We start from the raw sequence: 15875 nt of genomic DNA on the forward strand, positions 1-15875 counted from the left end.
TTGACAGGACCCTGAATTGCGCCTATGACGATGGGGCCATCACGTCAAAACCATTAACACTGAGACCGGGTGACATGATAATGTATTGATCCCGTCTTGATGGATAGCCGAGGAAGATATAAAAGTGACGTTCCCTGTCAGGGCAAGGTAGTGTAGACCTGAGTCACCCGAGAAATTGTCGTCATGCTTTCCTTCGCACTGTTCTACATCTTAGCTGTGATTTGCTCTGCAAGACGGACCCATGCTTTACCACTGTACCCGGACTCAAGCTTGGAACCCCAGGCAGGTAAGCAAGAGCCGCTGCAGGTATTGTGGGATTAGTGTTATAGTGTGTCTCAGAGGTTGAGTTCAAGTCCTTTGAGCTGATCAGTTGTGAAAAAGATGTATCTGGGTCTATGATGTTTTGTTAGAGGGGTTACAGAGTATTTTACGGTTTACGGTATAAAGAGCAATGTCAAACAGGCTTACAGAAAGGCCTCTCTCTCTTTCTCTCTTTAAATTGAATGGTTATTATTATTTTTTATTTTTTTATTTTGACCATGTACTATAGGCGATAGTGCATGCAAGGTAAGAACAATTTCCAACTCTTGACTTTGGGTTTTGACACCAATCTATGTCTATGTCTCTTTTTCTTTAAAATATGTTTATTAAGGGCATTTCTGCTTTTTTGGGATAGTGACAGTAGAGGTTGACAGGAAGGGTGGGTGAGAGAGAGGAGGGATGACATGCAAGATATGTCGAGGGTCGTAATCAAACCAGGAACCGTGTGGTTATGTGGTATGTGCATTCATGTGCTATATGCCACTAAGCGCATCTATGTATAAGTCTCTTTGTGCATCCTTCACTGATCCATCAGCATCAGCTCCTCTGATGTTTTGGGGTCACTGGGATCTGAGGTTTGATTGATTGATTGATTGATTGAAAACTTTATTAGAAGATTTGCAGAAGTAGGTACATGAAAGTACATATTACATACAAGGTCAACTAACAGGATAAAAACCCAAGAAAGCCACTGGCTTATTTCAATTGGGGTCCTTGATTCTCAATTCATCGTAGGTAGTGGCGTGGGTCTCAGAAGTGGTGATGAGGGGCACTTAAGTGGCGTAGTGGGTTAAGTGTCGACCATGTAACCGCATCCCGGTTCGATTCCGGCCGCGGACATGTCATCCCTTCTCTCTCTCTCACCCATCCTTCCTGTCATAATCTATACTGTCTCTATCAATAAAAAGAAAAATACAAGTGGGACTGCCCCACTCTGAAACAACAAAAAAAGAAGTGGTGATGATACTGACGTAGCTTTGGCTGATGATAGAGTGTTCTCTGTCCCGGTCCCAGCAGAGCTGATACAGAAGTTGATGGCGGAGGTGGAGGATGGAGAGAACACTGATCTGAGTGACCAGAGGGAGATGAAGAACCTGTACCCTCTCCTGCTGCACCGGGATGGAGCCAGGGATACATGGGATAAAGGTGAGGAGAACAAACGTCCGAACATTTTCATTGGTTGGCGACTTGATCCCGGTTTCACCAGCCGCCGTCACATACAGGTGGAAATCTATATTGATGTACATTATAATTTGTTTATGCTCTGACAATACTTTTCATATTGCCCCTTGTGATACTTAACTCATATTGAATTGAATTTAAGGAAGGAATTAGTCAGATAGTGATGTCATTCAGAGCAGCCAGTCACTCATAGAACCTACGTGAATGATGAGGTCCAATTCACTTGGGTGTATGTTCTCTATTTTCCTATAGGAGCTAAAGAATCGGTACAACAGGAGAAATTTGTCAACATGGTAAGTATGTGTTAATAGTGTAGTATCTGAAGAGACGAAAATGTGTGCTATGGCTTAATGTGTCAAATCTTAAGAGATTCTGTCTGTGATTGTCAGGTCGATGACCTGAAAGCAGCGGTATTAAAGCTTGCTGCCGCCGACAAACTTCGCTCTCAGGGCTTCCTTCGGTCAGAGCAGAGCCTGCCCAAAACCAATAAGAGAGGTGAGTAACGTTGGTCTGGATGGAGTGTGTGCCACATCTTCCCAATGTAAATAACAGGACCAGGTCTAAGCTTAATATAAATGTAAGCACAGCACTGTGGCAATATTGACATAGTCATAATGCAATTGTTTGCTTAAGTAGATGTTTAACTAATGATTAGCTTATCCCATTGTAAGTAGAATCCGTCCAAACCGGATAGAGACAGGTTAAGTACGTGGACTAAAAAAAAGTGACATTTCAAATGCCAAATTGATGCACAGGATTTTGAAACCGGCCTCTAATGCTTAAAACATTTCTTGACAGCATGCTTCTGGAAATACTGTGTGACAAGCTAGAAGCTGCAACCTGGAGGAAGACCTGTACAAGAAGACCTTATCTCCCCACCCTCACCTTTGTGTTCCATATTAAATATTTATCTTACAGCTCCAAGACAATGTGTACATTGTTTTATACATAGACTCTAGACTTAACGATGAATAGAAATATATTTTTGAATCCAGTCGAGAATGGCCTTGCATTGAGCCTGTCAATAAAAATAAATATATCATGTAAATTGATTTTGGACAGCTTTGTATTTGAGACTAGTAGTGTACCAGATTTCAAATCACACAGATCTACAGCTGTACATACTCAGAACCAATTCTTGAAAATAGTGAAATTAACAACAGCAAAGATGAAAGATATAAAAGTCAACCATATTAGAATTGGCTAATTTTCAAACGTCAATGTTTCTGTGTACCTTATTTGTCCCACAAGGGAGCAGCAGAGTACTCTAGAAACCTTGCTGTTACCACCCCCCCAACACACCCATACACACACACACACACACACACACACACACACACACACACACACACACACACACACACACACACACACACACACACACACACACACACACACACACACACACACACACAGTAATGATCAAAAACTGATATGAAATGAAGAAATACATTTTAATTCACATCATGGATTGGATTTACTACAATCAGGAAGGTATGACTTATTTTGATAAACAATTCTGCCTTAACTTTCATCATAAACTACTGTATTATTTTTGGTGAAAGCTTTATCCTCTGAGTTGGTGAGCTAATAGTAACCATGAACAACTGTTTGAACAGGTTTTTCATTCACTACTTTCAATCACACATAAACATCATTAAAATACACACATATAATAATCAGGTCATAAAAACCTATGTAAAAAATACAGTATATATTTACACTATAGACAAGCATAAGATAAACAGTCAATTGCACACTAGGCCTAATCCAACGAACGACCAAATTTGCCTGAAATAAATAGTCTATACTTACGTCATACATAGACTTTAGGTACTAGCAGCCTATAACACAATCTGTAAAACAATCAATGGCATTTTGGATCATCTTACTAGACGATGCCCTAATGCTCAATGATAATAATGCACTTTACCTATGGGAGGGACTCTCTTTGTGTGCTTCTGTATTGATTCCTAGAATGCCGATCGATTTCATGGGCATCCTGAGGTGGGAATTTATTACTGTACATTTCCATACCCTAAACAGCTGACTGGATTATCAATGAATGACCACTCTCCTACATTTTTAAAGTTACCATCTCTGTGATGATGCCATGGTAACATAACGATAAGAGAGCATGTGAAATAGCTGTGGGTTTATTTCCTCTTGCTGGCCACAAGCAGGTAGTACTTCTCAATCTCAATGTTGGCTGGACAGGTCTGGGTGAACTCCTCCCTCTCGTAGGCATTCTGGAGGTACCGCCACACCCCTGTGAACTGGGTCGGGATGTCAAAGTCACAGTACTTCTTGGCAGCAACCTGTAAGGTAACAGAAAGAGTAAGAACAGGCCACCCCAATTCACAGTGTATTAAATATAGAGAACCAGAGTAGATTAGATTAGATTAGATTAATCTTTTGTTTCTCATCGTTTCTCATCGCAGAGTACAATACAACGAAATGCAGTTTAGAGAACCAGAGTAGAAGCCAACACTTGAGAGTGCTCAACATTCCTTGTTAGTACAACGGGATCTCATGCTACATTTCTATGAATTTATACGAAAGGCAGTACACCAAATTAGTATGATCTAATCTTATGACCCGGGTCATATGAATCCCTACGAACGTGACCAGGCGGATGTGAAAGGGACCATTTATACTGACAGCACCTTGTCTTGCAATCGCTGGCTTGAATCGTGATTGGGACACATTTTTGTATACTGACTAACTGCCACTCAAATCATAATTCACGTACCTAACCCTCACCACTCGAAGTTAATGCCCAATACTGCCTATCCACCACGCATGTCATATTCATAGCTTTTCATACAAACCGGGTCATAAGATTTCAATACATTTTGTGCTCTGCTTTTTGTAAGGTCGTGTTGGTTAACAACTGAATATTGGGGTCATAGCCTCCAGGTCAAATAAAGGTCCTAACTCCATACGTTGTGTAGGGATTCCAATCCACATTGCTACCCTAAATCAAACACAAATTGTTGTAGTCCTTTGTGTGTAAGTTAGTGTGTGTGTGTGTGTGTGTGTGTGTGTGTGCGTAAGTTAGTGTGTGTGTGTGTGTGTGTGTGTAAGTTAGTGTGTGTAAGTTAGTGTGTGTGTGTGTGTGTGTGTGTGTGTGTGTGTGCGTGCGTGTGTGTGTGTGTGTGTGTGTGTGTGTGTGCATGCCTGCATGCCTGTCTGTGTGCGTGCCTGCACAAGTGTGTTGTGTCTCACCTTGATGACATGCAGCTTGGGCAGCAGGTTGCAGTCTGCCAAGGTAAGGTGGTTGCCATCCAGGAACTTCCTCTTGGAGACAGTGACGCTTTCACTGGAGTTCTGGTCAATCTCCTCAGGGACGGGAGAGTTCATGTAAATATCCAGACGCTTAAACTCCCGCAGCAGGTTCTTCTCATGGACTATAAAGAAAGGGAGACAGGGGAACGTGTGAAATGTATAAACTTAACAGCAAACAGGTAAAGGAGGCCAGACAGGGTATTCCACTGGGTCAAGGTAATTGTAATTTCAAGGTCAGATAATAATGTCAATATGGGACAGGATTTTCTGACTGTAAACTAAACTTACAAGGGCTGTTGGGGCTGTTCTTGATGAAGGCAGAGAACTTGGCGAAAATGTCAGCGCCCACGTCAAAGGACTCTTTGTTGAGTGGGCTAAGGTGTGGATACCTGGGGGGGAGGGGGACACAAAGAGGCAGAGAATGAAGTTGTTTGAAGAAAGTGAGTGTGCGTTTCACTTTCTGCAATATAACAATACATTCACAATACCTGGGCGGTGCCAGTGTTTGCTCCAAAAACTCCTCAATCTTGATGAAGTCAGTCTTGAGGGTGCCGCTGTACAGTAGGAACGGTGGGTTGGTCCCAGGGGCCAAGTCCTTCAGCTCTGCTGGCTTCCTGGAGTTCAGCACAGGGCAGGGTGGAGAGATGGGAAGAGGGGGGGGGGTTAGAGGGAGTGGACATGTCATCATTCAGTGCCACAATCGCAATGAACACAATGGTTATCTAGCCATGTCAAAATCCAGTGTATTCATTGGGGATTAATGATTCTAACAATGGTTGTGATTAAGTTGATAAAACACACTAACAAGGGAGTGTCCAACTGCTTGAGGGGGTGCATGCGTTTATGCTGTGAATCATTCAATTATCAGTGTCCTTTCAAAGTTTCCTGATCTTATTTGCTCACCAGTACTGGCCATGAGGAACATGTGAGAAAAAGGGGTAGATTAAAAAAACTGTTTGTCTTAGACGACACTGGACTCTTTGTCCCTTTGCGATTGCTTAAGCTTTACAAGCTCCTCCCTATACCTCCCTCTCATCATGCCTGTTGAGTAACACCCTATTAACAGTTAGAGTAATTTAAGTTTCTGAATAACATCCCCATTCCCTTACAACTGTTAATAGAGCTCTGTGAGAGAGCCCTTTAAACAGACGCTCAGGAAGCATGAGGGTGGGGGGGGGCACATACTTCCTCATGTCAACTGTAGTCACAGTAAACTTGACTCCTTTCAGCCACAGAACCATGAAGAGCCTTTGGCAGAAGGGGCAGTTCCCCACGTTCTCTCCATCATGGCCAGCCTGAAGATCAAAAAAGTTTTGTTCACTGACAACAATTAATCTCTCAAACGCAGAAAACTCATGGTCACACGTACAAGATGGTGCCCTTCCCAGTGGCTTCATGTTGACATTGTCCATGATACAGCCTTTATAGAGTAGTACATCCCCAAACCCATCTCTAAACCCCATCCTGATCTAGATCATGTTAATCTAATACGCTGCCAAAAGACACGTTAATAAGACACTTTTTAAGTGTTGGGAGGGGCTTGGATATTTTAAGGACCTGCTATTCCATAGAGAGGACAAGCAGGCATTGTGTTGGAGAGGAAAATAGTGACATTCACTTCCCCTCCCCTTAAAACACACACACACACACACACACACACACACACACACACACACACACACACGCTTATACCACATGACAACAATCAGATAGCACCACCTGCACCAGCTTTAACACTGATAAACTAACAGGATGGAGTACTTGGCTATAGAAAGTGACTGAATGGTAGCGGTGTGATATTTTTCTTTTTTCAGTTTGTGTATGTGTATGTATTATACCACTGTATCCATCCTATTGTGCCTGTGTGAATACATTTATTATTGTTTTGATGTGCGTACGCATGTCTGAATATGCGTGTGTCATGGAGCATGTGTGCGTATGTGTGTGTGGGCGTGTCTTTCTCAGGCAGGGGGCCAGGGGCTCCTAGTGTGCTGCCTGGTCCTCCTGGGTGTGTGATGATAAGGTGGCCTCCAGTGTCTGCTGGTGATAACACCCTCTCTGACTCTTACTGCGGAGTTACACAGCTGTCACATGCACACACACACACACACACACACACACACACACACACACACACACACACACTCACTCACTCCCTGGCACTTTTACGTAACTGTGGATGACGCCCATGAATGGATAGTCAACCTCTGATTCATGGTGCCCACAATATAGATCTCTGCCCTTGACAATTCTGAGTGCTGATAAGTGAATAACAAATCCTGATCAGATTCCAGTGTTTACCCAGCTCCAATACAATGTTATACGTATGTGTAAGACCCATTTTTGAGGGACAGAAACTTATCATACTGTACATTTAATTGAAATCGTTGAAAAATGTGCGCTTTCGCTTTTGTTTATCTGTTTTTAAAAAAATCTAGAATTTCTACCTATACAAATTGTGGAAAACATATTAAATTCATGTACAAAGATCATTCAAGAATGTCCCAAATGGATGAATAAAAACAAACCTTTATGAAGAGCTCAATACTTGGCTCCTTCTCAGACTCCTGTCGGAGTGCCATGTTATGCCAGAAGCGTTCCTATGCGGTGTCAAGTCCAAATAACTAGATTCCCCAAAACAGCAGATTCCTCAGTCCTCAGTGCTGGAACAGAAGCTGACTGAATGCCCCTGAGTGTCTGTGTGTCTGTGGGCTCTGTGTGGATAAATGTGAGGATCTCAGGAGGTGGAGTAAGTAAGACCTTGTGGCTGATGTGCTTTGTCTAATAAGGGCTCCTTGAGGCTATCGCTCTGAACACACTTTTAAAGTAGTAGGGGGGAGGGAGGGAGGGCCCAGAGGTTGGGCGGGGTTCCCCCTCATATAAACACTGTGCCAAGGTCTGCGACATGAGCTTAAAATAGGTCCAGTTACTTGTCACTTAATAATGGTTAGTTCAACAATGTAATAATAAACCATAAACCCCCTTAGGCAGATTGTGTCCATCATATCCCCAATAATTTTTTGTTATTAGTTAAAAGTCACAAGTTACACTTCTTTTTCTGTTTCTCTAAACAAAGCTTCTCCTGTGTGAAGACATACTTTGAATAGTAACACCTAATTTGATTAGAGAAGGTGAAGCACAAGCAGGCCTCAGTTCCCTGTCTGGTTGAGTAAAGGTTTACTGGTATATAAACAGAGAATGAAAGTGTTGAGTTTCTCGTACTAGATTATTAGATTTTGCATAGCTTTTTTCTGATGAGAACATTTAGTAAGAGGCACTTTTTCTACTGTCTACTCTGTCTGGTATTGTTTTTTTGTGTGTGTTTTTTTAGAAGTATATTTATTGGTTTTCAAAGGGTTATACATTTAAGAACAGGAGCAAGAGAACAATATACACCCTGTTTTTAAACAAACCCCCCACCCTCTCCATACACACACACACACACACACACCCTAACACACAGACAAATAACAAAAACACAAAAACAAATAAATGAAAATAAACAACAAAAACACAAAAACAAATAAATGAAAATAGACGATAGAGACAGAAGGTTCAGACAGTTAGTATGACATGGGTAATCAGGCATAGGGATGGGATAGTGGCATAACAGACACAATAACCTACATGGGAATGTACTTGGAGTGCCTGGTATTGTTAGTGGCAACAATAAATGTGACATTCTCCTATGTTTGCCCAAAGATGATCCCTCGGTTGCCAATTCAATTTGTATTAAACCCTGTAGAATTATTATTTTTACAGTAATGGAAAAAACCTATTTTATTTGAAGATAATAATAAAATCTGTTAATAATTTTAATAACATAAACATGTGTTGAAATCCCATAGTATGTTGCTGGTGAGTCATGAGGGTGGAGGGACCATGGCGTCATGGTGGGAGAGCCCCCTATGTCTTCTGAGAAAGGGGAAGAATTTGGTGATTTTTTTACTTTCTTTTTTACATTCTGTATATGGCGGTGGAACATGATAGGGGGAAAGGGGGTGGTGACACTGTAAGGAAATGACAGTATTTGTCCACAAAGTCCATAGATAACCATAGAAGTTCCTGGGCTAAGGTAGCTGTTCCCTCATTCACAAATGATGTGGCCTTTATTTCACTTCTTGACCCACAGGTACATATGAAGTGGCTCTGACTTTGTACTTTATCAATGGACAGTCAATAAACTAAAGGAGTTTTAGTTCCTCTTTTGGTGAAACAAGGGCCTATTTCGGGTATTCTATTGCATCAGTCTGGGGGGAATTAGATATCTCTCTGCGGTGTATAGTATGTTTGCTGAACCAAGCAACACGCCTGGGGGAGTTCACAGCCTTCTGGCGACATTATTCTGCTGTGGGGCTAGAAGAAACACCCACCCTCTGAACAGCACCAAGAATGTCTACAAGATAACCAAGAGCATGCTGTCCCTGAGGAGTCTAGCGAAGAGTGTTTGAGAGACAAGAGGGCCTGCTCAGTGTACTAGTCTCTTTTATGTGCCTATGGGGATGATGGGAATTTCCACCAGAGAGAGGGAGGATGAAAAACAAGCTTGACATTGGAACTCCCAACAAATCCTGGAAATTAAATGAATAACACTTCACTGGCCAGCACAGGAAACTAGCCAGGCAGAACTTGGAAGCAACAAAGCATCCTCCCCCCCCCCCCCCCCCCCTTAAAGCCATGGAAACAGAGTGGTGTTGACCTGAGTTGTACAATTTTGAAATACCTCATCTCACACACCTCTCTCACACTCCCCACTACTCTCCCATGAAGTGATATCCAGTACAGTCCTCCCTGCTCCGCCATAGACACACCGGACAGGGAGTTCCTTGGAGGAGTTAGTCACAGTATTGACACTGTTTTGGGAGGTGCTTGGTATTTCACTGGTGCGTTTGACGGGAGATTAGTTATAACAAAGAGATCAGCCTTTTTGGAAGCAAGGCTGGAAATGTGGATTATAATAATAATAATAACCGTTATTTGTATAGCACTTTTCCTGCAAACGTTGCAGCGATGACTTATGCCATTTTCTCTATAGGATTAAGTGGCATACACATACAGTAAGACCTTATGAATACCAGTTGCGTTATCAGTCCAGCTTCAATACTATTGAGAAATTTAGTTGAAGCAAGTTCATCCATGCCATAAACAATTGGCTTCTCCTTCTCTTGACAGCCATTTAGCTTTTACTGATAACATTCCTCGCCCCACTTACAGAAATTGAGAACTACTAAATTCTAGTTTCACTTATCATTGTTTGGTTGGTATGACAACTGGCTAAAATCAGAAATTTAGGAGAGTAGAAAAGGGGAACAAACATTGAATCACCATTTTACGACAAACTAAGAAAAACATAGTGCTAACATTTATGGGAATAAAGTGAGAGTTCACTTCAAGTGTTCCTGGAAAAAGTTAGCTGGAAATATTTTACTTTTCTTTGACCTCTCTCCTCCCCTTTCACAAAGCAAAAGGAAACCCTTATCTCATGGAGATGGATGACCCATATCTCTATTACACACGCTGCAGCTGAAAGTCATGCTTGGCAAACATCCTTTTTATCTCCACAAACAGGAGCCTTAATGTTGACCATTGGAGTCTGTGATCAAGTGTCAATCTTAATTCTGCCATTACAGACACATAGGGTGTCATAGTATGTTATCAAATAAATAAATACCCACATACTCAAGTGAGCTGTGTATCTATGTACCTTATTTTAATAATAATAATAATAATAATAATAATACTAATAATACTAATAATAATAACAATATAGTTAAATTTAAATAAAAAATAAATAAAAACAGTCAGGCAAACAAAAACAACAACTAAACTAGAGGCCGAAGGCCTTGGCAAACAGGTGGGACTTAAGGGCCATTTTTAAAAGCGTCCAGGGTGGGGATGTTGCGGATCACCACAGGGAGAGAGTTCCAGAGGGTGGGGGCTGCCACACTGAAAGCCCTGTCCCGAAGGTTCGCAGGTTAGTGCAGGGGGTGGCAAGTAGACCCGAGTCTGAGGACCACAGGTTCCGGGGAGGGGCATCTTGGCGGAGGAGGTCAGATAAGTACTGGGGGACGCGGGCATGGTGGGACTTGTAAGTGAGGAGGAGGATTTTGTATGAGATGCGGGATGCAGTGGAGGTGAATGAGGGTGGGGGTGGTGTGCTGCTACAGTTTAGGTTGCGGACCTCAGGAGATGGGGAGATGGAGCAGCCGTCAACCTGGAGGATGAAGTCGCCAACCTTCTGGAGCAGCGCCCTGGGTGCCTTCAACTCTGTAACAAAGAGGATAAACACACACACACACACACACACAAAGCACAAAGCACAAACACACACAGACACACACACACACACACACACACCCTCAAATATGAAGTATATACTGTATATTTATGTGCTCTGCCAATGGCAGTCAGCTGTTTCTTTTACTGTGAAAAGGGGGACTGTTCTGAGGTCAAGACAATGGCATCATTGACCCCTGACTCAGGGTCAGTAAATAGCCAAACAACTCATACTGATAAAACTCCCTGGTCTGTAATGTAGGATGTGCACAATGACGGTTCCATGGAGCTTCTGCAGATCCTGCTGTTTTCTCTCTGTCTTCCTGGCTCTGACCACACACCGCGCGGGGTCCGCTCCTGACTTCTCCGGTGAGTGTGTTTTGTGTTTTGTCCTGCTGTAGAGAAAAAGTAGGAAAGCTAGATCTGTCTCACTCAGCACTACTTTCTGTAGAGGAAGACACCGTACCCTGATTTATCTCCCACACATCCTGTGCCAAGCAGCTGCGGAGGCTCATGCGGAGAGACCAAAGCCAGGGTTACAAGGTTACGAACCCTGTCCTCCCCATTGTTTCTCTACCCATCACTGAACACGAGATCAAGATATCCATTCAGAATAATGCAGTGAAGTTAATGTACTGTTGTAGTTACAACGAGTTACGAGTTGCACGCAAATGCAAGGCAATATTTCAGCGTGAAAAAGACAAGCCCAAAGACCAAAACAACACTCAGGGTTTGTCTGACGAGATAGATAAGCAGTCCTTGCAGGTTGTGACCAGAGGGGTCTTTGTCCAGTGTTGCCATTGTCACGCTCTATCTCTCCATCTGACCCTGCTGAGGATCTGCATCTGTGTAGGGGTGAGTGAGTGGCCTTATAATAGCTCATTGTGAGTGAGAGCCTGGTACTGGCCTCATAGGGGCTCTGTGGAGCTGCCACGGAGGGACAGGGGGGCGGGGCGGGGGGGGAGACAGGGGGACACAGAAAGTGGGGCAGAAAGAGACAGGGACAAACATCACAATGGGAGGGCAGATCCAACTCACTGTGAACTCTCCTGTGATAGGTTTGTGTAATATTTATTAGAGCAGTGGTCCCCAACCACCGGTCCGCGGACCGGTACCGGTCCGTGGGTCATTTGGTACCGGGCCGCAGAGAATGAAATAAAAAAATATTTGATTGATTATCAGAGTCTGAAAGATGTTTTATTTTGAAAAATGACTGGATACATCCGTCTGTGCGTCTGTGTCTCTTGACACGTCAAGACGCTCGTCTCAGTCGTATCATTTTATTTAGATATATTTATGCCCCCACACCCGAATGCCGGTCCGTGAAAATATTGTCTTACATGAAACCGGTCCGTGGCGCCAAAAAGGTTGGGGACCGCTGTATTAGTATTAGAGCCCAATACTGCACACCCAGGAGAGCTGCTCCCAGTGTTTGAGACACCCTGCCCTCTGTAACCAGGGCTGGGTGACCACTGACCAGTATAGAATTCCGTTTTGTCAAATGTTCAATTGGTAATTAATTAAGTTCTTAACCCCAAAGTCGGGGTCAGTCATTTTGACTTGGGTGAAGTGTACTAGCCCTACAAGACATCTGGCCTGTGTGGTTATAGTTCTGTTTCTTTAAATTATGTTGTGATTCATCACCTCGGACTGAGAACAGCTTGTCATGTACCATAACACATTAAAACCACTCCCAGGAGATTAGATATAGTAGGACATGGTGTTAGTTTGACCAGTGTCATAGTGTGTGAGCACTTGCTTGCCTGGTAAATTTAGCATCAATTACAGTTTTGGCTGCACAATTCACAATCTTATATCGGTTTTCAATTCCTGTCATATTTGCCATTGTAGGGTGGTGAATGGTGGTCCATTCATGTCATCCAATCTCTTTCAGATTACCTGCACACAATCCTGAGAAACCACACAGCCCAGGGCTGTGATGGGGACATCCTCTCTATCAAGTGTCCCTCCAGAACCTCTGTGGCTGTCCTGTCAGCATTCTACGGACGCTTTGTGCCGAGCAAGAACTTATGTCCCTCTACAGACACAAACATGACTGAGGACAGCACTGAGTGCACTTCCTCTGTTGCTATCCAGGTACTTGCCCACAGAGTGGTTCTCTTCTGCAAGCAGAATAGAAATCCACGGATCAAGATAACCTACATTAAACTTACTATAATATATTAGTAGTAATATATCCATTGACGTGCTGTTTAAGGTGATTTCTTATTGATAAGAGTGGCATTTGACATCCATGTTGTTTTCTTGCCCAGAGAGATTTTGCTGTCTTGTCCCATGTAGAAAGTAGTGTCAGAGTGTCAGGACCGGCGTTCCTGTCAGATACCTGTCATGAGCCCTGTGTTTGGATCTGACCCCTGCCCTCTCACCAGCAAATACCTCTTAGTGTCCTACAAGTGCCGCCCAGGTGAGAACCAGGACCACAATCTGTTATTTTGTGTGCCTGGAAAAAGATAATCAGAATGGCTATAGTCCTGCTTGATTCGTCTTGGATTAAACTGTGAAGCAGGCCATGTAAAATCTAAACATAAAATCTCATAAATCAATACTATATACGTAAATCATCCACATTTCAGTGTCTTTTCGCTGAATTCTATTTGTTCAAGTTGGTAATCATGAACACTCTTGTGCTTTTTACTTTTCAGAGTTCCATCGCACTAGGTTGGTGTGTGAGAACGAGAGGTTGCGGCTGGGGTGTAAGAATGAGACTGTCCTGGCGATCTACTCCGCCACGTTTGGGCACCTGCTGCATGGGAGTCCACACTGCCCCCAGGAGACTGCGCCACGTGTTGACATGGGTCAGAAACAAGGAGCTAAAGTGCCATCTAGTGGTCAAATAATAGGATCGTGAATTCACCTATACGGATCAATAATGCATAACTAATGTTCTACTACTGAACACATTATTGAAAAATAAGTACACAAATATCAACCTGTATGGAATATGTTCAGCACTGTGGAACAGTACATATGATGATATTTTACATGTTACAGACATACAGTATTGTTCAGAACTCTACAGTCTTACATCTGTCTTTCAGAGTGTCTGTCCCCTTCGGCCATGAGGAAAGTGTCACGCAGGTGTCATGGCAGGAACAACTGCACAGTGCTGGCTGACACCCTGAGCTTTGGGGACCCCTGCTTCCCTGGGACCAGGAAGCACCTGCGGGTGTCCTTTACTTGTGGTGAGGGACAGGAGCTGATAGGGTGATACACTGTACCATATGGCACATATCACACGCACAGTGGCGCTCTGACCCACACTGTGAGCCCACACTATTTGCTTAGGCCTAAATATCACAGGTTTTTCAAATGATCCAGTGTATAATTCAAACAGATTGATGATGTTTTCATATTTTGGGGATCTCTAAAAAAACACGCATCTGTCTTTTGTCCTACCAGTTCCTCGATATCTCTTGGAGGATGTGGGACGGGGGTCATCAACAGACCCTTTCTTGATCTCAGACTACACACATGGTAACACGCCATATTTATTCTCAAAAGACAACTAAACAAGTCTCTGGTGCTATTCATTTTCTAGCTATCCCCTTTTTTTGGTGTTGGTCCTTGTACATTCAATAATTAGGTACAAGCAGAACAGTGTTTGAGAGTGCATTGCAAATCAAAGTGAACTGTAGTCAGTTGGGTGATTAAGGGGTTAATTTAATTGTCAGAATGACTGCCTGGAGACTCTCACTGGCTACTGAGCCCAGTCCCCTCTCACCTGCAGGCGGCTGGTACACTGGCCCAAGCGTCTCCAGGCCTCAAAACGTGCTTTTAACCAACTCTCTGGAAGTCTTTGACAAAGTACTGGGTATGTGGTATTGTTTGCTAAGCATGTGGGCCAGCTACTCATACAAGTATGGTCACACATTGCAATGTAGAGTACAGTATGTCTGGACTTAGGTCTATCATCAGTAGTCAATAATTGTACTGCTTCTCCTGTTTCATATCAGTTCACTACATGTGACATCACTGTGGCTGTGGGATGCTTTGCTCATTGTCTCTCTCTTGACTTGTTCCTGTCAATACCTGATTTAGAGTTTTACACTATCATACTCGTTTCACCTCAGCCTAGTTAATCCCTCCACCCAGGTCTGCCAGAGAGAGTGGCTCTGTACTTCGTCTCTGGGATCTGCGCTGGCCTAGTCTTCCTGCTGTGTCTGTTTGGCCTGCGCTCCACGGTGGTGCGGGACGTCAAAGAGCTGGTGTCTGAGATCGGGGACGAGCTGAAGGCCTCTCGCAGTAAGGGTCGCCGCGCTCTCATGGAGGACCTTTACGACGACTACAACTCTGACTCCTCCTCCTTCCGACGTCTCACTCAGACCTACCGCACGGCGGACATCTTCAGTCCATCCATGACGGTGGAGATGGTGGAGCGGGAGGAGGAAGGGGAGAAGGATCTACCCAATGGAGACATCTGGCCCCACAGGGACTCCAGCCCCTACGCCATCCACAAGATTAAAGCCTGCAACCCATAGGAGAGGTGATGAAGTGGGTCAACATCATCAACAACATCATTGTCAACGACATAACATTCATCATGGACTGGAGATGAAGCCATTATTTTCTTGTATTCTTTTTTTCTTCATTTTTTATGGGGCAATATTTGATTCAAACAATAACAAAGCATTATTTCGTCACTTTTTGTTGTTGTAAACAGCTAAGGGCTGGGGCTGGAGAAATGTAACCTCTCTCAAATTCATAAACACAAGAACTGACCATCCATGAGATCAAAATTAGAGTTTTAACCATGTTTTGAAGCTATCAGTGTCTGTTTACAATTACAT

At 43.3% G+C, this 15875-nt stretch overlaps 3 protein-coding genes across 3 annotated transcripts; 2 read left to right on the forward strand and 1 right to left on the reverse strand.

The window, feature by feature from the left end:
* Positions 1-183: 183 nt before the first annotated feature.
* On the forward strand, positions 184-2333 carry urp1 (urotensin-related peptide 1; the record flags this gene model as incomplete). The annotated part of the gene is made up of 5 exons (XM_080526898.1): positions 184-286; positions 1336-1467; positions 1756-1796; positions 1893-1998; positions 2302-2333. 5 exons carry the CDS (start codon positions 184-186, stop codon positions 2331-2333), a joined length of 414 nt encoding a protein of 137 aa, XP_080383024.1.
* Positions 2334-2938: 605 nt separating this feature from the next.
* clic2 (chloride intracellular channel 2) lies at positions 2939-7512 on the reverse strand. Its single transcript, XM_080525286.1, has 6 exons — positions 7320-7512; positions 5977-6086; positions 5280-5405; positions 5080-5180; positions 4732-4913; positions 2939-3821 (listed from the first exon to the last, which is right to left on the reverse strand). The coding sequence occupies exons 1-6, from the start codon at positions 7371-7373 to the stop codon at positions 3660-3662; spliced, it is 735 nt and encodes a 244-aa protein (XP_080381412.1). The 5' UTR covers positions 7374-7512; the 3' UTR covers positions 2939-3659.
* Positions 7513-11330: 3818 nt separating this feature from the next.
* On the forward strand, positions 11331-15566 carry LOC308153707 (protein eva-1 homolog C; the record flags this gene model as incomplete). Its single annotated transcript, XM_080526900.1, has 8 exons — positions 11331-11436; positions 12962-13164; positions 13369-13492; positions 13731-13883; positions 14127-14270; positions 14488-14562; positions 14816-14899; positions 15181-15566. The coding sequence occupies 8 exons, from the start codon at positions 11331-11333 to the stop codon at positions 15564-15566; spliced, it is 1275 nt and encodes a 424-aa protein (XP_080383026.1).
* Positions 15567-15875: the final 309 nt, after the last annotated feature.

This window comes from Nansenia antarctica (assembly GCF_963989245.1).
Source record: "Nansenia antarctica genome assembly, chromosome: 3".
Lineage (NCBI taxonomy): Eukaryota > Metazoa > Chordata > Actinopteri > Argentiniformes > Microstomatidae > Nansenia > Nansenia antarctica.